The sequence below is a fragment of the Gavialis gangeticus genome, unplaced genomic scaffold (genome assembly GCF_001723915.1).
Source record: "Gavialis gangeticus isolate Ggan-Ray unplaced genomic scaffold, GavGan_comp1, whole genome shotgun sequence".
Lineage (NCBI taxonomy): Eukaryota > Metazoa > Chordata > Crocodylia > Gavialidae > Gavialis > Gavialis gangeticus.
The window spans coordinates 21,773,967-21,799,385 of NW_017729032.1; the positions used below are offsets into that span (position 1 = coordinate 21,773,967).

Sequence of the window (25,419 nt, forward strand, 5' to 3'; positions counted from 1 at the left end):
ATAAAGGATCTATGTGATGATTAGCTCTCACTCATGACTGGAACTGGGTGTTCTTGTCATAAGTCCTGGGATCCTCCAAAAATTTATCTGCAGATGAGGCACAGGGCAACCTGGTCTGGCTTCACCTCCTGGAGAGCAGGGCCACATCAATCATATGTGCCAGGCTGAGAGAGGGGGTGACAGAGGGATTCTGGGTGAACTGTTTGAGGCCCAGTTTTGTGATGTTTGCCAGGCATTTAAGACTGGTGAAGAAGCAGGAATCACTGGAAATGGTGAAGAAAGGCACAGCTCAATTGTGGGAGTGAAGAGGAAGTAAAATGTATGCATTGTAGTGGCTCCCCATGCCTTTCAAGTGTCAGTAGCAAGGGGGACTGCTCTTAATGGGCACTACTATGTTTTATTCAGATGGGCTGTGCCACCCTATCCTTTTGGGTTTGCCCAACGTAGGCCCTATGTTTTATAGTCATGCTTAGTGTTGGCTGCGTTTAAATCACCTGCATAGTTGGTTTCCATTGTTAAGTACTTGCTGTTTTTGGCAGCAGTTTAATGAAAGACAATGTACTTAGTGAGATTTCCGTGTATATGATAAGACAAGGGGCTTTTTTTTCCCCATACCAACTGGATGGAAAAAAAATTTCTTGTATTCAAGTAAATATGGTATTTGTACCCAATTAAGACCAGTTCTTCAATAAGAATCAATTTAATTAGTTTTCCTTGGATGAAAACAGGGTGATTACCCAAAACAAGCAGGTTTAAGGTGCCATTGTTTTAAACACTGCCCATGAAATTTCACTTATGGACATGTGTGAGACATGTAACCTAGTGTAAATTATCAAGTGGCAGGAACTCCAACTCCTCACAGAAAAGGACTGAGTTAGTGGCCAGGCTTCTTCCCTCAGAAGGGAGCCAAGGTAAGCTCACTTTGTAAAGGAGACCGTTCAAGGGCAGTCAAGCAGGTAAGAGAATGAGAATTGAAACAGCACGTCTTGGTACATACCATTATAGCAATGTAGTGCCTATAGGGCAAAGGAAGGGGTCCATCCATACGCAACATATAAAACTGGCTGCGGAGGAAAGACTCCAAGTACTGAGTGTGTAAACTCATGACCTGTGTAATGTTGTCCAGGCGACCAGATGTTGAGTATTCTTCCACGATAAGGTTTGTACGTTCATCTATGCCATTTGCTTGCATAACCTTTTGAAAACAAAGCAGAGAAACCAGGAAAGATTTTTTTTCCTCATATAAACCTGGATTCAAACATTTTCATGGTGCACATATATATGCACACACATACATTTCCAACTTCCATACACTTTGGAGTGGTCAGACATATACACAGGCAGACACTACTTGACAAAACCAATAAGAAACCACTAGTATGCAGAAAACTGAGTCCTGTATACTCAGTCTGCTACTTTAATATTCAGCCAAGATGATCAAGGACATTTTTCAGTAAGTCATTCTAAAAGTAAGATTTTGAGCTGGTACAAATCAAGATAAATTTGTAGAAGTCAATGAATCCACACAAACACATACCACCCCCCTAAATGTTACTTCAAAGTTAATAATGGTGCATAGCCTGGTTATACATATAAAGCAGAGAAGTGGACTGGCATTTACTAGTTTTATGTCTGTATAATTAGAGAGATCAAGTGTTATTTCGCCATAATATTCAAGCAGTTTTTAAAAGTAGGAGCATAAAGCTTTTTTTTTAAAACTAAAGCTACTGTTTAATTATTCCAGCAAATTCTGTTCCTGGGATACTAGATGAAATAACACGGTATTAAAAGAAAACAAACCCAAAAGACAAAAAGCCAGCAGCTCTTGAAATACAAGCCTGAACAAAAATATTAGCATCTATTAGCTAATATTATCTCCAAGGACACTCAGTCTAACCATGTTAATTGTTTAAAAATAAATAAAAGATTACAAGCAAAAGACTAGAAAACCCGAGTTACACTTTAACTCCCCTCCAGCAGAATCTTAGGTAGCTGGTTTATCATTAAAACTACCACAACCTTCCTTCCCATTCCAACTAATGTATCACAAATTAAGGTATAAAATTGTAGCAAATACTCAATGTCATGTTAGCTTGTAAATGGAGAGTCAAAATACTGCTCTGATAAAATGTCACTGAAAATAAATAATCAGCCTGAATGAGTTACTGCATCTTCACTTTTTACCTCGAGATTTCCTGGTGTTCCATGTTGGATGAGAAGGCAGAAATGGAGAAGACTTGTATGGTCATGTAATTAATTACCTAGCCCAATCAATTACCTCAGGTAGAATTCTTCTCTGTAATTCCTTTCTTAGTGACTTCTACTAAGACAAAGGCCTTCCAACAAGCTTTACTCTGATTTTCACATTACATCTGTTCTTAATTTCATGTTATTGGTCCATCTTATACCGCCCTGATCCATTCTAAATAACATTCCTTCACTACTCAGTTATTAAACAGTTCAACTACTACTTACAGACTTAGGTCTACTTCAGTTTTCTAAGGATTCTTCAGGTACATATTCATCTCAGTATTTCCTTTATTTCAGTCCCTTCAGTTCCTGGGTGATTTTTGCTAATCTTTTCTGAATTTTATCCAGTTTCTTAGTCTCTCTATCTTGTAAAAGGCTGCGTGAAGTTGTTCAAAAAAGCAAACAAAAAAGTGGTGCTTTATTTTACACTTGGCATGTTCCCATGCCCAGCCTAGTGCATGGCCAAAAGAGGCAATGCGTTAGTCAGATCTGGCTTGCCCAAATGTCTGTATATTTTGGGTGCTTTAGTGGGGCTTTGTTGGCGCCTTTATCTAATAGCTGATTGAATCAGCTATTAGATAAAAAAAAGCACCAAAAAGCCCTACTGAAGCACCCGATTTATACAAATGCTGCAGAGCTGGGTTGAAGTAATGCACCATTTCTTTTGGTAAAGCATAGGTTTTTCTTTTGTTTTTTGAATGTCTGCTAGCAGCCACAAACTGCTCAGAACTGAGAAGAGCATTTCAGGTGCAATTAGACTGGCTCTGTTGAGAAAGGAATAGGTCATATGCTGCTGCCCCTTCCGTATACAGCGAAAGACTTACACTAACCCTTTAAGCATTACTGTTTCCCTCATTTATCGCCACATTAAATATTTGGGTAATTTGACCAAATATATTAGCTTGTATTTTCCAGGTGGACTTCTTGAACTATATTTCTTGCCTGTATAATTCCATTTATACTACTCTCTTGTCCTTACAGGTATCTTTACTTCTTCCAACATTAGTATCATCTGTGAAGTTTGTTAGTGTGCTGTTTATTCCCCTTTCAAAATCTTAGCAGACATCTTCTCATTCATGTTTGTCTTGCATCTTTTTCCCTACCTGCCTTTACTTTTCAGCTTTCATCATAATAATCTATCACAGAGCATCTGAATGAAATATATCAAATACCTGATTTGCAACTGTAATTCAATACATTCCCCTTCACCAACTTCTGGGGTTGAATCAGATCTAGCCTGCCGAGCTAGAGGGCTCTGTCAGCGTTCTGGTGGCCGGGGGTGGGTTTTGCCCATGCCGTGGCCAGAGAGCAGGGAGAAGTAGCCAGGCCCACGCTGGATTTGAGCTGGGGCTTTCCAGACTGTCACTAGAAATGCTGTCAACAACTCCATCGCCAAAAGCAAAAAATCTGCCTAGCAAATTGTGTCATAATGTTACTCATTTCTTGTAGTTTTTGATACGCTAAGAAGTTTATTCCAATATTCATTCCACTATTTTGAAAGAGACTGCAGCCAAGCATATGCAATAATGACTGCCAAAATGACTTGTGCCTGCCTGGACTTCTGTTGGTACAGTAATTTCATTATGCAGCTCTCTTAAAATCTACATGGTTAGGTTTCTTATCATACTTTCTCTTGTGTATCAGTAGTGCTTTCTTAACTAGAACCCTCCTCGTCTCTCAGATGGCTGTTTTTTTTCTCCTTAACAGACAATTTAAACTATTGTAGCCTCAGATTCCTGTATGAAATTAGTAAAAGCCCTTGTATCCTCAGTAAGTTTGGCTAGCAGTGAGGCACACAGGCTGCCCATGCCACTTATAACACATGTGGCAACCTGTAACTAGCAGTGGCACGTGCAGACAAGTTGGGGGTGCCATTTGTATTAAATAGCAAACCGACTGGCTCACTGAGGCATAAAATCTGATCTTTGCAGTGACTGCTTTCCAGAATCACCCCCAGACAAAACGGGACTCTCCGTGATCTAAAGTAGCACTCACTGCCCACATGAACAATGAACTCTGGCCCCAAACATTTTCATTTTAAAACTTGTGGTTATTTTAAGCTTACAAACTTACTTCATTCTCTGGTATAAAGGCACTTGGTCCTCTTGTTAAAGGCTGAGAAACTTGGATTCTTTTTTCCTGCAAAGAAAAGTCAGGCACTTCTTTCAGAATTATCAAGGATAACATTAATTCACTTTATCATACAAGATTAGATATTACAGGTCTTGACGTGGTTACTTTTTAAAAGACTGCTTGCATGTTTTACAGCTTGTTAAACAGATAAAGCTATCACACCATATCACGTGAATTAAATAGAACAATCTTCTAACTCTGCTCTAATAAACTGCTTGCAGCTTGGTCCATGACAAAACCAGTATAATTTTTATTGCTGTTTAGATCAAAGGAAGGATGTGTGCTAATGGTGCACACACTTCTGGCACATTGCTGATACAAGTATACAAAAGTACCCAACCCAGAAGGAAGTTCTTCTAGATTTAACATACACATAAGATATACACAGACAAAGCCACGCTTCTGACATAACTCTATCCCATTTCTCCTAGTATTAGAATCTGGTTGTATAATATCTAAGCACTTTGAAGATTAGAAAGGTGTTGTAGGTGTCAAACAGCCTTTTCATAAAACTGTTACCAAACACATTGCAACTAGAATGGTTTAAGAACTTGTAGTCAGACAGTTGTACCTCAGTCCTCCGATGAAGGTGGCTTAGTTGAGGCGGACCAAATTTAGAAGAGAACCCAAAGTTTAGCCTATGCTTGTTATCTAATAGGTTGGAAATGAATTCCCTGCCCAGTCAATTACCTGTACAAAACACCAAACTCAGAGACTGCCCTAACCACAGTAGCTGTTCAGACATTCCGTTATTCTGCCCACATAATTCTCCCGTTAACTCAAATACTATGCAACGAGCTAGAAAAATATCTTTTGGTAAAAGTTGTCTGCTGTGAAGGTGTATGCTGATCATACAGTATAGACCAGTGATTCTCACTGGTGGACCACAAGAGCAGCTGGCTGTTAATGCTCCCTCCCCTACAAATTGTTCTTGGAACCAGGCTGCTCCCCACATCCGAATCTAGGCTTAAGACCGGGGATATCTAGTTCTGATGCTTCCTGTGCCAGAACTGGCATGTACAGAGCAGCCTGATGCTGGACTATTCAAAAGGGGAGGCAGAAGTTGGACCACAGAAGAGGTAGACAGCAGGTTCAGATACACTGAGAACCACTGATTTAGACCAGGGCAGCCAATTATTTCAGGTGGAGGGCCACTTACATAGTTTTGGCAAGCCATCAAGGGCCACATGACAGGCAGCCAGGGGCAGATAAATATTAATTTTCTTAGTTTTTTTAGGCGCCCCAGGGGCCGCATTTTGCCCACCCCTGATTTAGACTATGCTCTGGTGTGAATGTCTTGATCTTATTTGCCCATGCTCCTATGCCTAAAACAATATGGATTACTGATAATCCTGCTGGCCATTGCCCGACTCCTTTAGCATGCAACAGTCACACAGAAACAGAGCTTGCAAGAGACCTCCAGAGGTCATCTTGTCCAACTCCCTGCCTGAGGCAAGATTATCCCTATCCAAACCATAATCTAAACACTTCATGAAACTACTGACAACCCTGACAAAACATAGACCTAACACCCTAACTCATGTTCATGTCACTCACTAAGTTAACACCGCCTTGGACCCTATTTTGTCATATCATGGGTGTCTGATGCTGCTGTTTCTCACCAACCTCATATCTTGCCCTAAATTTGTCCACTATGGACACTGGAAAGATAAATACAACCATACGTAGGATACGAAGCCCACAGGACCTAAGAGCTAAGAGCCGGGTCCTAAAAAACTTCACATTAACTTACTCTGACCAGACTATATTTACTACATGAGACAGATGAGCAGCATTAAGCACTCATGCTTTCTTTAAAAAGAAAAGAACTGGACTGTGATTAAAATAAGAAGAAAGAAAAAAAACCTTATGGATCTCAATATAGTTCTACCTAAGTGAGAGTCTTTTCACTAACTATGAGTGGAGCTGAATCAAGAGAGTTACAACCCAAATGCTATCTCTATGGAAAATAAACTAATGGATAGTAATAGGAGCACAGAAGTTACAAATAGGTGACTATCCATTTGTATATTCCCTATGGGATGCTATATGTAGGTTACATTACATGCATCCTATTATTTGTAATTCATAAGGAACTTAATCTTCCTAAGAATGAACCAGTAAATCCAGTTTAGGTTAGTCAACTAATATTTATGAAGAAAAAAACCCTACACCCACCTAACATACACAAATATTCTCTCTCAAAAGGTTTGCGCAAGTTTTACTGCTAGGTACCAAATAGCTTCTGATGATGGAGGTGGTCTTAGATCTGTAGATATCCATTATTTCTTGCATCATAGGTAAAACAAGAGAATTTGTTCTCCAATCAAAGTGTATAGTTCCTCCCTCAAAACCTCACACCCTCTCAGACATACTGAGGGGTTCCTCACATAGTTTGTATCCATCCAGATCTTACTCTCTCAAAAACAAGAATGCATGTCTCCAATGACCTGTTAATGGTGGGTGCTTTTATAGTAAGTTATACATCAGTGCCAGGTTCAGATTTTCACTCTAAATATTTTGTTCTCCTGATGCAGAAGTCTCAGACTGTACATCAAACGATCCTTAAATGCCCATAACAATTCTAGAGAAGAGTCTGATTAAGTACGACAGTCAAGCTGGTACATAACTACTGTTCTGAGCTTACCATAAACTCTAGTATTTTCAGCAGACTGCTGCACAAGATTGTGACAGCACTAGAACCACGTCCCAGCACTAAAACTTGTGTTATTCTGCTTGTGTTACTTTTTAGACCCTGAGAAGCCATGCAAGAGCAGTGCAGATTATTCAGGAAAAATGTTAATTGAAAATCTGATGATACACAAAGAAGTTCTGATGGGACCTAGAGAAGAGAAAAATGAAGACTGTACACACCTTTTCAAAAAGAATAGGAGTTGATTATGTAAAATGCAGTTCAGGAGACAATTTACTGTAATTTATCAACTATAAATGTTTCAAGTCCCAAGATACCATAAGATATTTTTATGAACCACAAGATATTACTCCTACAGGGGTAAATAATACCTATTTCTTGAACTAGATATGGGCATGTTAAGATGACACTGACATACCTATCAGTAAGAGTACGTAGCAGTTAAAGAAATAAAAAGATAAAAGCATATTTCTTGAGGTAATCAGTCAGCCATGAGAACAGGATTTGATTTGTCCTTCTCTCTAATATAATTAACCCAATATTTCCCTTTAAAATAAGCTTCATTTCAGTCTGACATGATCTCAGTCACAAGTAACTCAAGCTTTTTATGTTTGTGGGTAGCTAGGATAAGGGTTGTGGTAATGGTAGGAAATTCCCCTTTAGAAAGTTACCTTCAATGCATAGTATTTCCCCCTTACAATCGACAGCTGTTATACCTTCTGAGTTTGATAGCGCAAGTCTAGAATGCAACCGAAGCTGGCATTAAACCGCCTCCACTGTCAGCAGAAATGTAGCTTAAAGTTTATGACTGAATAAAATATGGCTGGTATCACTCTCAACTGTAAAGGGGACAAATTCCAAGCTGCTCAACACCTGACTTTTTGGAAAGAAAAGAGAAAAAAAAAAAAAAAAATCACTTGTCTAGCAAATTGTCTCCCTCTTTCTTCTGCTGCAAAATTCTCTGGGTTGCTGTTTTGATCAATATTTTGCCCATCTGTGTGAGCATATTTCCACATGTAAACATTTCACAAGGCTGATCAGACTAGGGCATAATCAGGGCTTTACCGCACGCAGGGTGCATCTACACAAGACGCTTACTGAAGTTGTCTAATTAGCTTTGCAGTAAAGGGTCACCATCTACACAAGTGGTGCTATTAGGCTAGAGTAAACTAATAAACACTGCCATCCGATTATACGCCCAACAAGTACTATTCTACAGTGGAGTTATTTACTCTGCTGCAATGCACGTGTAGACAGGAGCGGTGCTGGCTGGGGCACTAGGGTGCTTCAGTGCAGGGCTGCCTGCCAGCTAGCCCCACACTGTAGCACCCTGCGACAGGAGGAAAGGGGGTCCCGAGAAGAGCCCAGAGAGACAGGAGCACAAACTACTTGCCTTCAGTGCAGGGGGGGAGCCACCATGGTGAGAAGGACCAGTCCTGAAGTTTTAGGAGCACATCATCCTTCCAGACTGGTGGAAAGGGCAACATTTCAGGCCCCATAGAAGGGCGGAAAGGAGAGAAGCAGCGACGGATGAGCGAGAGCAGAACCAGAAATGGCCAGAGCTCTCAATCTCCACAGAAGACAAGGGAGAAGAAACTGAACTCTGGGAGAAAAAGTTGCTGGGGAAACCCTAGCTGTGGAAAGCAGATAGCCTGCAGGGAGCAGAGTGGAGAGGACACGACAGCTCAAGGCAGCGGAGAGGCAGTTGCTTAAAAAAAAAAAAAACAACGGGGAAAAAAAAGGAAAAAGAGGAAGGAGGGAAGGTAGCTGGTCTGCTCTAGCGTGGGACTGTTAAAGTAAAGCCAGCCCCAAGGGAGGCATTGGTCCCGACCAGGGATCTGGGCCCCAAACTGCAGCTGGGACTTGAAGGTGGGAAACTGGGGATTCATGGGACGGCATGAATTAGACAGCTGTGAACAGTTTGATTGACATATCGAGGACTGAAGCTATTCTGGCTTAGTTTGATTCTGGATTTATGATCTTTCTTTTTTCCTAGAGAAGAACTTTTTGGTTGAAGTCTACCAGCCTGAGCAGCGGAGTGAATTGATTTGAGTTTGTTTTCTGTTGGGATCCAGCACAAACTAACATAAATTGATTAAGACAGTGCTGAGCTGAAGGCTGATTCTGCAGTTATCCTTGTTTTGACTTTATTTATACAGATATAAATTGAGTGTTATGCAACACCCAAAGCAACGGACAATTTATTGGGTCTATTGAAGACAGCATGTGGTGAGGGTGGGATGTGAGGGGAGGAGCAGCCCCACGAAGAATAGTTGGCCCAGGTGGGCAAGCAGGGTTAACATTTGGTCTGCATCCATCTCCTGGTAAACTTTATTAACATCGAGGTGTGGTAGGATAAAGATGGGCATTCCAGGTTGGACGATTGTAGGATACTCTCCACCTCGTCATGGCTCACCCCAACAAGGCATCAGGCTGTTGGGGACGATGGCCATATGGCATCCCCATACAACACACCCTCGTGCCCCAGCCAGCTCCTCCACAGCACTTTGAGCCAGGACGGAGCAGCTCTGGGTTGGTAGGTTGACCCCACAGGCTCCCTGCCAGCCAGGACTGTACCACCCCAGCTAGATGAGCCGCAGCCCCAGGCAAACGTATAAATGCTGCTCCCAGAAGCAATAAACTCCAGTATAAACTCTGTAAGAGTTCATTCAGAAGGACTAATTGCAAGTGTAAATGTGCCTACACATTCCCATATCCACATTGGGAAGAATTCCCTTCTTCCGGCGACAAAGTACAACAGACTCCTACATGAGTGACGTAACCTATTCTTCACATATTGATAAGTTTTTCGTGATCACAGGCAACCTAAAAAGAAACAAAATAAAAGTCTTTTTCAGCACATTATGGAATGTCCTTTGTATAACCAGCTAGCGGGAAGTAGTCCATCAATATTATACAGTCGTTATATTAAAGAAAAAAATCTCTAGCCCTTCTGCTGTCACTTCATAAAATATTAAGGCAGAGGTCTATATGTATAAAGATTGGTACACGAGGATCATCTTGAAATGGATAACAGCTAATAGAAAGGAGGTTTTTTGAAATCAAGCATGTGAAACCTGATGTTTTCCCTTACTTGTGTTTTTAGTAAGAACTGGTTAGAACTAGCTTGTCAAGAGTGATGCTGCAAACACAATCTAGCTATACAAGTTTTCAGGGTGCTATTAATAAAACATGGGAAGTGTACAAGTATTAAATACGATAACCTTGGCTCTGTCAAGTTTAGATAAGAACTATTGCTTTTGGGCATACTTTCTACAGTGATGAGTTAAGATCTATTCAAAAAACTCAAAGATGGACAAAGGAATGGAAGAGAAAGTAACATTTCATATTTTCAACACTTCACAATGAAAGCTTATCTCACTAAGTCTACAACTCCCTCCAAGCTTGTTACAACTGCATGTTAAAACTAGTTTAACAGAACAGTTACCCAGGGCTCTGGAATTTCTCATTTAAAAGTGTATTCCTATGCTAGGAGACTGTAGCAAGAAAAGGTTTATTTAAGTTGGTGAATTTTAACTGTACAGGCATATGTATGTCTACATATCACTTTTGCTTCAGCTACTATATATCGGAAATGTGGGTTTTCCGGAAATTTTTTAATTGGAAAATTTTCTGGAAAATCTTCCAATGACCCACAGAGTGTGATCCGACTTAGCATGTTTATTTGACTTGTGCTTAGTAAAAAAAACTAAAAAAGTACCCCCATGTTAATTTTATGCCCCAATAGCCACATGTATTTGAACTGAAATATTTGATTAGGAAAAAAATTAAATATAGCACACTTAATGTGGTTTAAATGTTATATTCAAACAAATTTAAAGCTGTATGTAGAAAGAAATTATTTTTATTGGAATACTTGTAAAATGTAAAGATAATACACAGTAGTATGTACTTCCCTTACATTGTTTGTTTAAATTTAAGGGAAAAAAAATGAAGGTACTGAAAACTGCTGACACACTAATTATAGTCCACCCAAAGAACTGTGCATGATATGTTGTGGTTGTCCACTCATCTATTTCAACAGAGTTTAACTCTCTCCACTGAGGTCATTGCGGCACCTCCAGTTTCACTGTCACTATCTGTAAAATCACTTGCACTACTTATTAGATTCATTTCAGAATCGGATTGAGGCAAGTATGATTCAGAACTACTTGAGCCACATTTTGTTTTGCTAAAGGCAGAGATGTGGGGCAGAAAATCATCTTCAAAAAGGCTGATTAAAATGGAACTTTAAAGTTGTTTAAGCAAGCAGAAAGTAGCTCTTCCTGGAGATGTCACTGGGCATGTCTACACGAGATGCTAACCGCACAGTAATAACACTGCGCAGTAGTGGGCCAGGCAAAACCCATGCTAATATGCTAATGCACTGCAGTATTAAGCTACTGCACAGTTAGTATCTGTAAAAACCCATAAATCATCGCTACTGTGCAGCAGTGCCAGTTACTACACATTGATTTAGTACTTGGTTATCCAAGTACTAAACTTAATGTGCAGTAATTATGATGCATTAATGAATATGTAGATGCACCCACTGTTTCAAATCTTCATCAGCACCCTGACAGATTACTCATACATCCCATTCTTACGCTAGACTGTTTGGAAATGACCTTGCTTCAAATGAAGGAGCACCAAGTAAACACTGAATGTTTTACAGCACAAGTAGTAAAAAAGGTTCAGAGCATTCTACCAACTGGTCAGTCAACTGGAACTGCAGTAACCAAGGACAGGTTGCATCCTCCATGGGAAAAGCCTATAGGAGAGACCAGATATTTTAGGGAAGGAATTTGGAAATAGGAGTGGGGAGAGACTGCAATCATAACATTAATTAAACTATCTAGAAGTCCTCACTCTTAACATAATGGCACCCCATGCCCCTTTCATAGCTACAGAAAAAACAAAGATATTTTTTAGTGGCCCCAAGTCTATTTTTTAAACAAGTTTCATGGGAAATTTTGACTTTTCAATCCTACCCTGTGGCGGAGAGAAGAGAAGATAAAGTGAGAATTTCCAACAGAACAGAAATCCTGGCTCTTGACCAGCTGTAATGACAGGCAATCAACCATTTCAAACTGCAATACCTGCTACAAGATCAGCTGATAAACAAACAAGGAACTTTATTAATAGTGACTGCCCCATGGGCTAAACGTGTCAGTGAAAACTGTTATGCACTATCTCATTTGTAATCCTTCCAATTACAGATCAAGGACATCCCTAATCTCTGATATCCACCCTGCATTGTACAAGCTTCTCCAACATAATTTTGGGTCAGACTGCCATACACTGTGCTCACTGCAGTCAGTAGTGACTCCTTCGGAGTTCTTATTTTCATCCATTTGTACTCTGGAAGTGTCTGTAGCCTAGTTGACCTTAAAAAAAAAAAAAAAGGTCAAAGTCTCAACCTTCATTTACAGCAGTGGTTCTAAACCTCTACCAGTTCTCAGCTGTCACTCATTTTTTTTGACTACAGAAAATTATAACAGAAATTCTTCTGTTATAAGTAACTCAAGACCACAACAGGTCAGGATGTTTTTGACACTATGGATTCATATTTGAAATCTCAGAGTTTCACTTGTGAATTACATGTAGGTGTTTCACACCTAACGGGTGTTAATATTGTGCAACCCCCTTAAAAGGATCTTATAGCACCCTGGTTGAGTATCAGTGATTTAGTATCCTGAACAATACAAGTAACCATACAAAATCATAAGTAATTCAACAATGGAATTATATTAAGTAGGCTCAATTTACAGAAGCAGAATACAGATTTAAAATATCACAAAAGATTAGATGTTAAATACCAAGTGTTATATAAGGAATAGAATACAGCAACCAAATGTTCAATGTTTGTAAGAGCTGTATCAAGAGAGTAAAGTTAGAACCACACTCCAAGTTCTATGGACACTATTCACGAAAAGTGAAAACTTGCTTGGCAAACAAAGCACACTAGAAATCAGTCTCAATTCGGTGAGCTTTCACTCATTAAAGTTTCCTTTCCCAAGCCTTGAATCCAGGGATACAAAATCTACTTCCTCTTCTCTATACTATGTAAGATTTTTTGTAGAAATTTTAATTCTTAAATCAACTGTGTAAAGAAAACAAACAATCAAACAAAAAAAATCAATCAGTAAACAGACTTGGGAAGTCCCATTAGGTTTGAATGAGGAAAAGAGCAAAAAATGGTTCTGTACAAGAGCTGATCCAACAAACCAACTTATAAAGCATTATGTTCATGGCTGTATCTTCTGTTCCATTTTCTTATAAGTAGTGAAATTACAATCTATTGTATATGGATATTTTCTATAACTTGTTACTGGTTTTCCCCACTGCTGCCAACCAACCTTCAAAAAAAGTATTAATTAAAAAATGAATGGTGTTTTGTTATATAATTGTCTGGTGTCTCCCTATTGTAGCTGATATCAAGATTGTCATGCTGTAACTTAGGACCACTGGAATAAGACATTTGCACTTACGGGGATGCCGAGTGAGACTTTGAGGCTATGCAGTCACTACAGTGGTGTAAAGGGCAAATCAGGTCCACAAATTCTTTACCTCCATAACCAATTCCAACCATAATGATGTAAAAATAATTATGACTAACCAACACTCGTCTGAATCTAGACCATGATGGTTCAAAATTAATCTCCCAGCACCTCAAGACACAGCTCTCCACTAAGAGTTTTGCTTAATAAATACAAGAAGCTTCTTGAAAGAAAAAATGTACAAACCCATGCCCAGGGCTGGCCCACAATTTTTGGGGGCCCCCTGCAAGAAATAGTCTTGGGGCCCTGTCACGGGGGCACTTGGGTGCCCCGTTCCTGAGTAGGGATTAGGGCTGCTGCCAATCACCAGGGCAGCTCAGATGCGGGTTGCCGGAGCAACCAGGTTGGTCATGTGACCAGAAGGGGGCAGGGCTGGGCCTGTATAAACAGCCAGGCCGGAGCCTGGCTAGCAGTTCCCTTCGGGCAGCCTGGGGGTAAGAGGTCTGCAGGAGGGCTAAACTGAGCAGTGCAGCCTGAGCACATAGAGGGCTGCATTATGGTGAAGGCAGAGAGAAGCCTCACCGGGAGTCTTGGGCCAGAGAGCCAGGAGGGCCTGGACTTTATGTGACGGCCGGCAGGCTTATGGTTTTGTTACAGCCGGTAGGCTTATTGTTTTTGTTACAGCCGGTAGGCTTATGGTTCTGTTGTGTATATCATCCGGAGGACCGGGTGAGGCTGTAGGGGTGTGAGGAGGCCTCGCAGGAGCTCCCCAGTAGTCTGGGGGTTCCTAGGTGCCCTGTGCGGGCACTGAGCAGCGCCGGGAAGGCGCGACAGCTTGGCACCAGAGTGGTGCGGTGTGGGGTTGAGACCCCAGCCCAAGAGGGCAGTACTCAGCCCCGTGAGGGCGTAAGACCCTGAGAAGGGTCAGGGGGCCAGGCATGGCTGTGTGCCACCTGAGCCCTGGCGCCGGGGGAAGCCCGAGACAGGGCTGGTGCATAGGCTCAGCGGAGAGAGCCAAGGGCGCGAGAGGCGCAGAAGCAGGCTCCGAGAGAGCCAAGGGGCAAGGGGCCAGGCATGGCTGCGTGCCACCTGAGCCCCAGGTGCGGTTGTTGGCACGAGACAGGCCCAGTGAGGGGCAAGAGCGCAAGAGGCACAGAGACAGGCCCCGCTGAGGGGAAGAGCACGGGAAGCGCGTGGTATAGGCCCAAGGGGGGGCCAGCCTGCAAGAGTAAAGCCCAGGAGGGGCTAGTATAAGGTTGGAGACACAAAAACGTCAGGAATAGCTGCGAGGCTTGGGGCGTGCTAAAGGGGAGGTAGGAGGCACGCATAGCCCATAAGGCTGGGGTGCACTAAGTCACCCTGAGATCAGAGGAGATCAAAGGCAGCCTCCCATCATAACTATAAAGATCAAAGACGTGGCGGGTGAGAATAAGAGGGTGCTGGATCTCCTAGTTGCCACAGCGAGGGGGCGCTAGCGGGATCACGGCCGCTCGTAGACCCCACTCCGTGACAGGCCCCCTGCCCCAAAGAAGCCAAAGGCGGTAGTGGCAGGGGGACGGCAAGTGGCTGCACATGAAGCTGGCGGCGGTGGTGTTGGCAGCGAGCGAATGGCCACTTGCCACTTCAGCTGCAGGTTTCGCAGTATAGGACGGGCCAGCCCTGCCCATGTCTTTTGGATCTTTCATTTAAATCACTTTATCAAAGAAAGAGAGCACATGAAGACCCACTGAGGTTTCCCTTGCAAAAAACTATGCTGCCTAGCCCTGTGAAATTATTCTCCCTCTTCATTCTAGGTAGATTCACCTTTATTATAGATAATCCTTATTCATCTAATTTCTAGGACCTCTTTGGCTTATTGCTAATTGTTGTTTTAAATAATCTCATTAGCAGCTTTTCAAGACTTCAAAAAGCTAGCTGCTGATTAAAAACATAGATTTGCCAATGTGCTATTTCACACCTTATACCCTTCAGAGAGTTCAGATAAAATACCATATGGTCTTTATTTTACTGCAACTTTAGTTGCTGTCACTTTATCACTTCTTTCTCAAACTTCAGTTGTTGCCAAGGCCACACACTGAGCTCATACTGGCGAAGTACAGTCAAAAAGCCCAAGGCTGAATCAATTAGATTTTTGCAGGTTAGTCTAAAACATGTAGATTGGACTGATAAGCAAGTGAACAGACACTCACTTTTGATACTGGAAATGCAGCCCCATGCCTGCAGTGGCCCAGGCCATAAGCCAGGGGACAATAGAGCAAGCTTCCCCGCTTGGCTGAAACAAACAGCTTGGGGAAAGGCTAGCTCACCCACCTTGCAGGGGGAGAGATTGCAGGGGAGGTGCAAAGGTGTATCCTGGGATGCTGAGTTAACTCAAATCTGGAGGGGATCTGGGACAGAAGTTCAATAAACCGATTTTGCCTAAATCAGTTAAGTCTGATACTACATCCATCCAGATTTATCTTAAACTGGTTTGAGTCATTTTGAAAGCAGTTTATATGCACTGAACCTCTGTTGCGTTACAAATTTGAACCAGTTCCGATCACTTATACCGGTTTATGTGTAACTTCTGTCCAAAGTTCCCTTCACTCCTCTGTTCTATATATAACATGACAAATTCATGCAATTCTCCACTAGTTAAACAGTCTTTGAATGCTTCTCCATCTAAAGTATTCCAGACATTGTTCTTATTCGGCCACTGCTTTTGTCTCTATTTGACATATGCTACTTTACTTCCAATACTCTCCATTTATTGCTACTGCTTATACACCATTCATTATGTTCAGGATCATAGGAAAGTAGGGCTAGAAGGTACCTCATGAGATCATCTAAACTATTCAAGCCAAATGTTTGTCTTGAAAATTTCCAAGTAGGAGATTCAATAACCTTTCTGGGAAGCCTGTTCTAATGCTTGACCATCCTCATAATTAGGGCCTGGTTTAAATTGTGGACCCAGCACACTAATATCGTGACCGATCATGGTGCGAGCCGCTATTTTCATCCTCATATTGTGGCAGCCCCCACGCCCACTGACTGATGGGGCAGGTTTAGGGCCAGGTGCGTGGGGAGGCTTCCAGGTTACAGCTCTGGGCCCATGGGCTTAGAGGAGAGCCCCTAGGGGGGAGAGGGGAGCAGCTGGAGAGGCGGGCTACCAGGTGGGGGCAGCAGCTGCAAATGCCAGGAGGGAATGGGGTCCCAGTGTTGAGCAGCCAGCTCTGCACTGCCACGCCAGGAGGAGGGTGAAGGTACACTGGGTGCCACAGCTTGTTCCAGCCCCTCCCTGCACAGCACCTGGCCCATGGAGAGTGACAGGAACAGTCCAGGCTGGGTAAGGCCAGGCTGGGCATCTTGGGTCAAAACATCACCCTGCTCACAGACCAAGAGCTCCTCTGGCGGCCCAGCATCTGCCCCACAGCCCTGCAGGCCCCAGTGCAGCAGGCTGTCCTGCAAGGCGAGGCAAAGCAAGGGTGCCCTGGGCCCCACGGCCACAGGCAGCAAGACCTGGGGGATGGTGGGGCTAGTTTGGTGGTTGGATAAGGCTCCAGCCCCTGCTGTACTGGGGGGGACCTAGAGTAGCCTCATGCCTGTAGATTGGTGCCACGGGGGAATGCTGGCAGCAGTGGGCAGCTTCACCCTCCCTGGTCAGGCTCATTGGCTAGGCACTGCTATGGAAGGAACAGGACAGAGACCACGTAGGTCCCATTTTTTTGTTTTGTTGCAACAAAATGCCATGATAGGGCCGCTGGCTGGGGAACTCCCCAGCAAACAGCCATATCATGGCATTTCATTGCAAACTGCATTTTTTGTGAAAATCACTTAATGATTTTCAAGAAAATTGTGAAATTGCGATTTAGACCAGGCCCTACTCATAATCAGAAAGTTCTTTCTAATCTCTGCCCTAAATTTTCTCCATTGCAGTTTGATGCCATTGCTCCTAGTCCCGCCTCCTACAGCTAAACAGAGAAGTCTATATAAATGCCCTCCAGGTATTTGAAGACTGTTACCAAATCTCCCCTCAGTGTTCTCTTCTCCAGACTAAATAACTCTGGTTCTTTCAGTCTTTCTTCAGAGAGGCTTCATAGGCCTCTAATTATTTTTGCTGCTCTCTATCAGGCTCTTTCCATGGTACCCACTTCTCCATTGAAGTGTGAAGCCCAAACCTGGATACTAGGTGAAGGTGACCAGGTGAAGCCCTGTCATCAGTGCCAAATAGAATGGAAGAATCACTTTCCTTGATTTGCAGAAGACACTCCTGTTAATACAACTCAGTATACAACAAGAACACACTGCTGGCTAATATTCACCTTATGATCCACTAATTCCCAAGCCCTTCTCTACAGTACCACAGCTGAGCCAATCATTCCCCACTGTTTGCAATTTTCTAACTAATCCATACAACCCTGAGCCAATGGATTTCTTCACTTAAGCATATGTGCTTTTGAAATGGGGAGAAAAACGTTACATGTACTTCTACTGCAATTTGTATAATAGCCTATAAGCTGATTCTACAATTCACGTATAATATAAATAAATATTTTCTTTCCCCTTCTGCATGCTGTGAGCCATTTGTAGAGATGTAGAACCTGCCCTTTTAAAATTCTTCATTATTATACCCACAGGGCATCATTTTCAGTTATGGCACCAATCTTAATTGTACTCCTGTCACCGAGATGATCCTGCATTCATGTCTTACCATACTTACTTGAATTTAAGATGAGGCGCATGTCCCCATACGCTATCAGCATAGGGAAAAAAAAGCTCCTCATCCTAGATTTGCATACAAAGTGGGGGGCAGGGTGCAAACAACTGATGCAGCTCTCATTGTGGCCCTGAGCCCAGGTCAGGACCAGAGTCAGACCCACAGCAGATACCTGCCCCTCCTCCCTTCTGTCCCCTGTCTCTCCCTCCTCCCCTTACTGTTAGGTGCATCTCAGCTCCAGCACCGGCTGGACTCCTTCCCAGGCATGAAGTACAGGGAAACGCTGTCACCTCCCTGGCCAATCAGAAGTGCCACTGTTGCTTGACCAGGCAACAAATAAGGCCCAAGCAACAAACACAGTCAGACAGTAACGGGGGAGGGGTGTGTGTGCAGGGGGAGAATGAGACTATGGGGAGCTAGGGGTGGGGGGTACAGGTGGCCAGGGGCTACAGGTGGCTGAGGCAGGAAGGCTGCAGGGTGAAGAAGTGTGGGGGTGGCAGAGGACAAGGAGGCTACCTGCCCCCTGCATCGGCACCTGACCCCACCCAGCCCCCGCTTCCCCCAGTGTAACAGTGGGTTGCAGGGGGGGTGGGCGGGGGTGGTAAAGCTGAGATCATCACAACACATACATTTACATTTACTCACAATTCCATGAGTCCAGTTATACAAATCACTCTTTACAATGGGTCAAATACTTGAATCCTCCCATTTTTTGTTTTAAACTTCTGAAATGGTATGGAGAATTTCATACTTGAACTCCACACAAAAGACCTAGTATCATTAACTGAAAGAGATTAAGACCATATTTCAGTTTCCTGCCCCTGTCCCCAACTAGTTTCTTCTACACCTCTATTGCTCTAACTATCATTTACTAAGCAGATCTTAATTTTCCCCCCTTGGATCTCAACAGCATTCACATCCACTTCCCCTAACTGTGGTCACACCTTGCTTTCACATAAAATAGACTTGTTTCCAAGCAAAAACAACTACCCATCAAAGTAACTTGGCTTCTTTTGGTTTTAGCCCATGTCCCCCTCTCCCACTCATGCTCCTCTGCTTTAACATACAACAAAGAGGCCAGAACCATGCTTACTGTACCTCCAAGGCAGACAAGTGGGGAAGTTCTGAGCACTTATTTCATGCTAGAGCTTATGATCGATAACAAGGAACAGAATCTGCAGGTAAAACGGCCAGGTGCTTGCTAAAGGCTCTGTGAATATTCTCTCCCATGTCCTGCATATACCCATTTACTTGCGTACCACATACACCTTCCATTCTCCCCGCCTCCTGCCAGTAATCAGCCCTCCAACTTGAGGTGTATATCTTAAGCGCGAAAGCCAATTTTTCTTTTTGGCATAGAGGCATGGAAATACTGTACTGCAAGACAGTTGCCAGCTTGTCAATCAGGCAACAAGCAGGAGACATGAAATAGGATGTTAATCATTTCACAGCTGCTCTCAGACTGACAACAATTTTGGCTTGGCAGCCAAATAAACAGCAAAAAACTGTTGTCAATTCAAGAACGGTTGTGAAAGGGTTAACCGTGAACTTCCTCTCTTCTGCTTGCGGTCCTAGAAAGAAGCTGGCAGCATCTTGCAGCACTTCTCCATGGAAAAGGCAGCTCTAAGTCATGACTCTGGAAAAATCTCTCTCTACATTGTGCCTTCCAAAAACAAGGCACATGTCTTAGTTGAGGGAGTGTGTATGCAAGAAAATACAGTACGAAAGCTTTCCTGGAGAGCAGCGTTAGTGCTGAAACCCCAGGGGAAGAAGGCTGGTCACTCATTTTACTGCAGAAGCAGAAGACACTCCAACAGTTCAAATCGTACTTTCATGGGTAGGTCAAAAGTTTAAGTGACTGGCATTTTTGGACTGTGACAGCAGTTTGTGAAGCATCTCATATGTTCCAAGTCAAAACCATGTAATGCTCTTTCAGAAACAGATAGGAAGTTAATATATTATTTGAAGCTATGAAATAGGTTATCCTTTTTTACAAACCAAGGCTTTCTTGCTTTGTATTACAACAGTTGATACTCTTCTTTTTATATCAAGGCGTTTCAGTGAAAAGAAAAATATTCAAGACTGGGCACCTTAAGTAAATACATCATTTTTAACATTATTAATGTCCAGGTACTATTTTTCTACCCAAATATGAAGATACCAGAGAGTGGAGGTGGAAGACATTTAAAGAAAGGAAGGTCAAAAACAAAGTAGATAGAGAGTTTGAGTTTGACCGTTAAATTAAAAAAATATTTCCACATGTCCATCATTTTGTTGTTTGGTTTTTTTTAACCACATATTAACAATATTGCCAATTCTTCTACAACAGTATCAGTTTAACTTGTGACTGATAATTATGAACAAAATCTGTGGGTAAAATACTAAGTACTTGACAAAAAGTCCAAGCAATGTACTGAAACAGCACAGACAGGAATAAAAAGTAGGAAACAAACATCAAAAGCACAACTCAAGAGGATAGTTGAAAACATCCTTTGTGATGGGGTGGGGAGGAGCCAGGGAGAAACAGAAAGTATTCTACTCTATCACATCTTGCTGAACGTGTACATTTTTGATAACCCAGAATATTTTTTCAAGAACACATGATCACCTCTTTAAAATTGATTTCTACAGTTAAATTCTTACCCTTGGCTCATCTTCTACTTGATCACGGCTGTGGAAGTAACAAAAAAAGTCAACAAGTATGACTGTTCAGCATTAACTATTAAGGAAATTATGTCTACTTTCTCTGATTTATATACTGTAAACCCCAGAGATTCTGTCATTTGCCAATTGCATTTAGGACACTTAAGCCACTGTGACAAAAACCAGTTTATAGATGTGTCTTGTACAGCTATATTTGTAAATAAAGTAAGGTTGTTTTTACAATTATTATTTTTTTACAAAGCACACAATTTTTGGCATCAGATTCGTAACATCTATAATGTGACAGGTGGCTGGGTTACAGGAGTGTCAGTGAAGCAGAATCATTTATATCATCCAGCAGTCAGATTCCTGTTTAGCAAGCGTACTCTGAAATCACATGCAAAGATGCCTCGTCTAAGCTCTAGTTACTCTGTCAGCCATGAAAAAATACGATCTATACTAATAAACAAGAGAGCAGCAGATTCTCCCCAGGATAGTCAGCCAGAAGAAATATCACAAGTGCTCCTCAAACCTCAGCTTTTCAAAATGCACACTAGCATCCCTCACCATCTTTGTTCTCTCTGAATGAATCCTGATGAAACATGCCCTGAAAGTCAACAGATTTAAGTTATTTTGGATGCAGAAAAGGAAGCGATTCAGAAGCTGACAGGCCCTCTTGGAGAAGACCCTGCTAACAGCTTACTTCCTATAATATAAAAATATGTGTTTGAGCCTTCAGTGACTACAAGTGCAGCAGAAACACCTGAAGATGAATGGAGTCTCTCAGATAAGTGACTTTCAAGTTATTTAGGGTTCTTCTGGCTTAAACGCAATATACTGCTCTGGTCAGAATCAGACCATCAGTACAAATCAAACACCCAATTAACTGTATTCAGTGCCTTAGCTGCCATTAGATTGCTGCTGCTATGGGCCAGAGCAAACATGCTCCATACTCCAGACTGTGGCAAGGCAGAGCTTTCCCAGAGCACGGAAGGTATGGGTGTTCAGGTAAGAAGTGGCAGGAAGGAGAAGAGGCTGCAGAAGTGCAGCGAAATTGGGGAGGCAGGCAGCAGCTATGGCTGCTGCCCCCATCTCCTCCCACCACCACTTCCTACTCAATTCCAAGACAAGGGGCTCCCCCCCCCTTAAATGGGTCGGGAACCTCATTTTGGAATCAAGTAAATACAGTAACTCTCAGATGAGCAAACCTAAAAGATAATAGTTATGGAACATGTATTGAATTCCTCATGGCGAGTCTCCATTTTACCCAAGGTTTTCAATAATTTAGGTATGCTTTGTGGAGAAAGTAGCATTCTAATCATATCAGGTAAGCAACTGTCAGCATTTATAAAATAAAATCAAACTCCCCCATCCCTCCATCTTATTCTTGATTCTTTTATATCAGGTTTTTGTCAAAGTACACTCCCTTCAGCTGCCACAGAAGAGCAGAGACTTAACAGTGTTACTCTTGAATGGTCAGAGGTGCCCTGCGTCCAAGTCTGCAAGGCCTAAAAGCAGACACTTTTAGATGCGTTTCCCTTATGGCTCCACTGAGCTCACACAGTAAAATGTTTTAAAAGAAATAGGAGAATGTGTCAGAAAAAAGCCTTTATTAAAAACATCTTAGACAAGAGGAGCTCAAAATGTAAACACAATCTTCTGCCCATTTCTGCAAATCCTTTTCTAGGTCAGTTCTTTTGAATATGAATTGTCAATTAAACAAAACAAGATCATGATCTCTTCTACCCAAGAATTTCTTCTGCATACTAAGCATGATGGGCTAAATTTGTTTTAGGATTTTCTACAGTGCTCAAAACCTTCTTTTTTTTTGAAGGACTGATTTGAGGAATTGCACCAAATTCATCAGGCTCATTAAGTTGATGTTGCATCCTCTTAACAGGTGAAACAAGCATTTGAGGTTCTGTTTTATTTGCACATTGACAGGAATGAATTAACACCATTCCTATCCAAGTATAGTAAAGCCAATCTATAGTGCAGTGGTTCTCAGCTGGGGTGTCACAACACTGGTACTGCCTTCATAGTGGCAGCATGGAAAGACTGCCCCACTTGGGCTGCAGCATGAGCCAGCCCTCCTTTCTGCTTTAGGGTTATCAGAAAATCCTAATGAGGCAGGAGAATGAGTGTGTGCTGCAGCCCTCCCCAGTCTGGCTGTGCAGCAGCAGCATTGGGGCAAGTTTTACCTACAGACAGCAACACCCAGTTGAGAACCACTGAGGTAAACAGAGGCAGCACCAACTGCGGTTCTCAACCAAGGGTGGCACCACATTCAGAAGTGGTGGATGGTTGCCCTGACTCTGAAGAGGTAGACAATACTGCCATTAATTTAAAAGAAACCCACACACTTAAGGCATACTACTCATCACAGAGGCATAGCTGTTAGATGGAAAAGACTTATTGGGATCATCTAATCCATCTGTCCATTTGGCAGGATTGCATCCGATTTGTGCTTATTGAGTCTACAATAAAAAAGTTGTCTTAAAAAGTGGCCTGTGAACACTGCAAAGCTAAGCAGCATTTCCTCATATTGCAAACAAAAAGATCTCCTCCTACTATGAAAGAATTCCCTAATAAATAAAAAAAGATTACTTCAAGGACTCTGACTTAAGACTAATCAAAGATCATCAAATGGCAGAAATTATTCACACTTGGTGGATTTTACAAAAGTTTTTGACAATCTGCACTGAGGCTCACTTTTGAACGTCTTCAGATATTCTTGCATACCAGAGGTAACCCCCACCAAAGCTCTGTAGTAACGTATACCTTGCAGCATCAAAATAAAAGCAGACTGAGTGGGTGGTTTTAAAATGGTAACTGGTGTCCAAGATGCACTCTCTTACCTTTGTTTAGCATGGCCATGGCTGGATGGATACAACACAAGCATTCCATGGCTTAATGGTACACTAGAAGATTTAGGTTTTCTGATGACACAGCTCCTCTGAGGTCATGTCTACACTGCAGTTACTGCTGTGATTGCAGCTTGTGTAGACATAGTTTAAAGCTAGCTCAGCTAAGTAGCTCAAGTACTGATAGCAGCAAAGTTGCTGCTGTAGCAAAAACAAAACTCAGTGCAAGCAACTAAACTCATCCCAGAAGCTGGATCAGTACATAGGTGGTTAGCCTGAGCAGTGATTGCAGTGAAGACATATGTCAAGTGACAGCTCAAATAACAAGCTACTAAACACCAAAAGCTTGTCCAGCACCACATGAAAATTAGTGCTAATAGTTAGCTACCAAAAGAGAGAGAGAGAGAAAGAAAGAAAACCTAATGAGAAAGTAAGCAACTCCCAACTTCAGCATTACATTAAAGGCAGAAGAATCCAAAGGCAAGTCAGTTCACACCACTTGTCCCCATTGGCTTACATGTTGTTGCTGGCATCTAGGTTAGGGACAGAAGTTACACACAAACTGGTTTAAGTGATCAGAAACTGGTTATAACCTGTAACAGAACAGCAGTTCAGTGCACATAAACCAGTTACTAAATGGCTAAAACTGGTTTAAGATAAACCTGACTGAATGTAGTATCAGACTTAATTGATTTTGGTTAAACCGGCTTATGGAACTTCTATCCCAGACCTTTCCTGGTTCAAGTTACATTACAGTCCCCCAGCATCCCAGAATGCTTTGCAGCCCTGGGCTGGGCTGTGCTGTCTGCTCAAGTAAAGCAGGGTTGGCCCCACCCCTCTGCTCTCTAACGGGACCAGTGAGGACTGGCTGACAAGGGGGTGGACTGGGAAACCCGGCTGGGGATGCAGCCCAGCCTGCCTGCTGGGGGAAGAGCAGCCCCCACCACACTTTTCCCCACTGGACTGGACGGAGCAGGGACATGAGTCGGCAGGCTCAGGTAGATGGGAGGGAGGAGTCAGCAAAGCCAGGGCTAGCAGAGCAGGGGGGTTTAATTCCCCCCTCCCACCAGCACAGGACTTCAGCTGGGGTCTGCACAGTTTTTCCCCCACCGCTTGATGCTCGAGTGGCAGGGGGCATGGCCAGAGTCGGCAGCAGTCGGAGAAGGGGGGTGTAGGGAGGGGGATTAAAACGTTCCCTCCCAGTGGCACGGGACCCCAGCTAGGGTTTGCCTGGCTCCCCCCCCCAGCTGCTGCCCAGGGCTGGCTCTGGCCACACCCCACACCATTTAAACTCGGCGGGGGGGGAGGGGGGGGAAAAGGGGGAAGCCAGGCAGACCACGGCTGGGATCCCATATCAGTGGAAGGGCAATCCTACTCCCTACCATCCCTTCACCTCAGGATGCCACCTGGAGTTAGCTCTGGTCATGCCCCCTGCTGGCTCAAGGACAAGCCTAGCAAGAGCTGCTTCCCTGCCTCCCCCTCCAGGCACACCCTGGCTGGGGTCCCTGCAGGCCAGGGTGGGGGTTTAAACCCCTCCCCAACCATACTTAGCAGCCTGCCAAGGCCCGGCCACGCCTCCCCACCCCAACTCAGCTTCCCTCCAGCCTTCTGGCCACTGCCGAAGGGATAGGAGGGCTCACTCTAGCATCCCACGGCTTCAGCCTGAGCCACTGCAGACAT

The 25,419-nt window shown here is 43.0% G+C and overlaps 1 protein-coding gene across 2 annotated transcripts in view; it reads right to left on the reverse strand.

The window, feature by feature from the left end:
* Window positions 1-4,438, reverse strand: part of SESN3 (sestrin 3) — a 24,456-nt gene extending 20,018 nt beyond the window's left edge. The window contains exons 1-2 of one of the 2 annotated variants that reach the window (XM_019525257.1): window positions 4,324-4,438; window positions 998-1,195 (exon numbers count right to left, since the gene is read on the reverse strand). In XM_019525257.1, the coding sequence (XP_019380802.1) occupies window positions 998-1,195; window positions 4,324-4,437 (312 nt within the window). In that variant the 5' untranslated portion in view covers window position 4,438. Of the gene's footprint in view, window positions 1-997; window positions 1,196-2,184; window positions 2,714-4,323 lie in introns of those variants that run through there. The other variant, XM_019525258.1, reaches the window with a different exon arrangement.
* Between the last annotated feature and the right edge of the window lie 20,981 nt (window positions 4,439-25,419).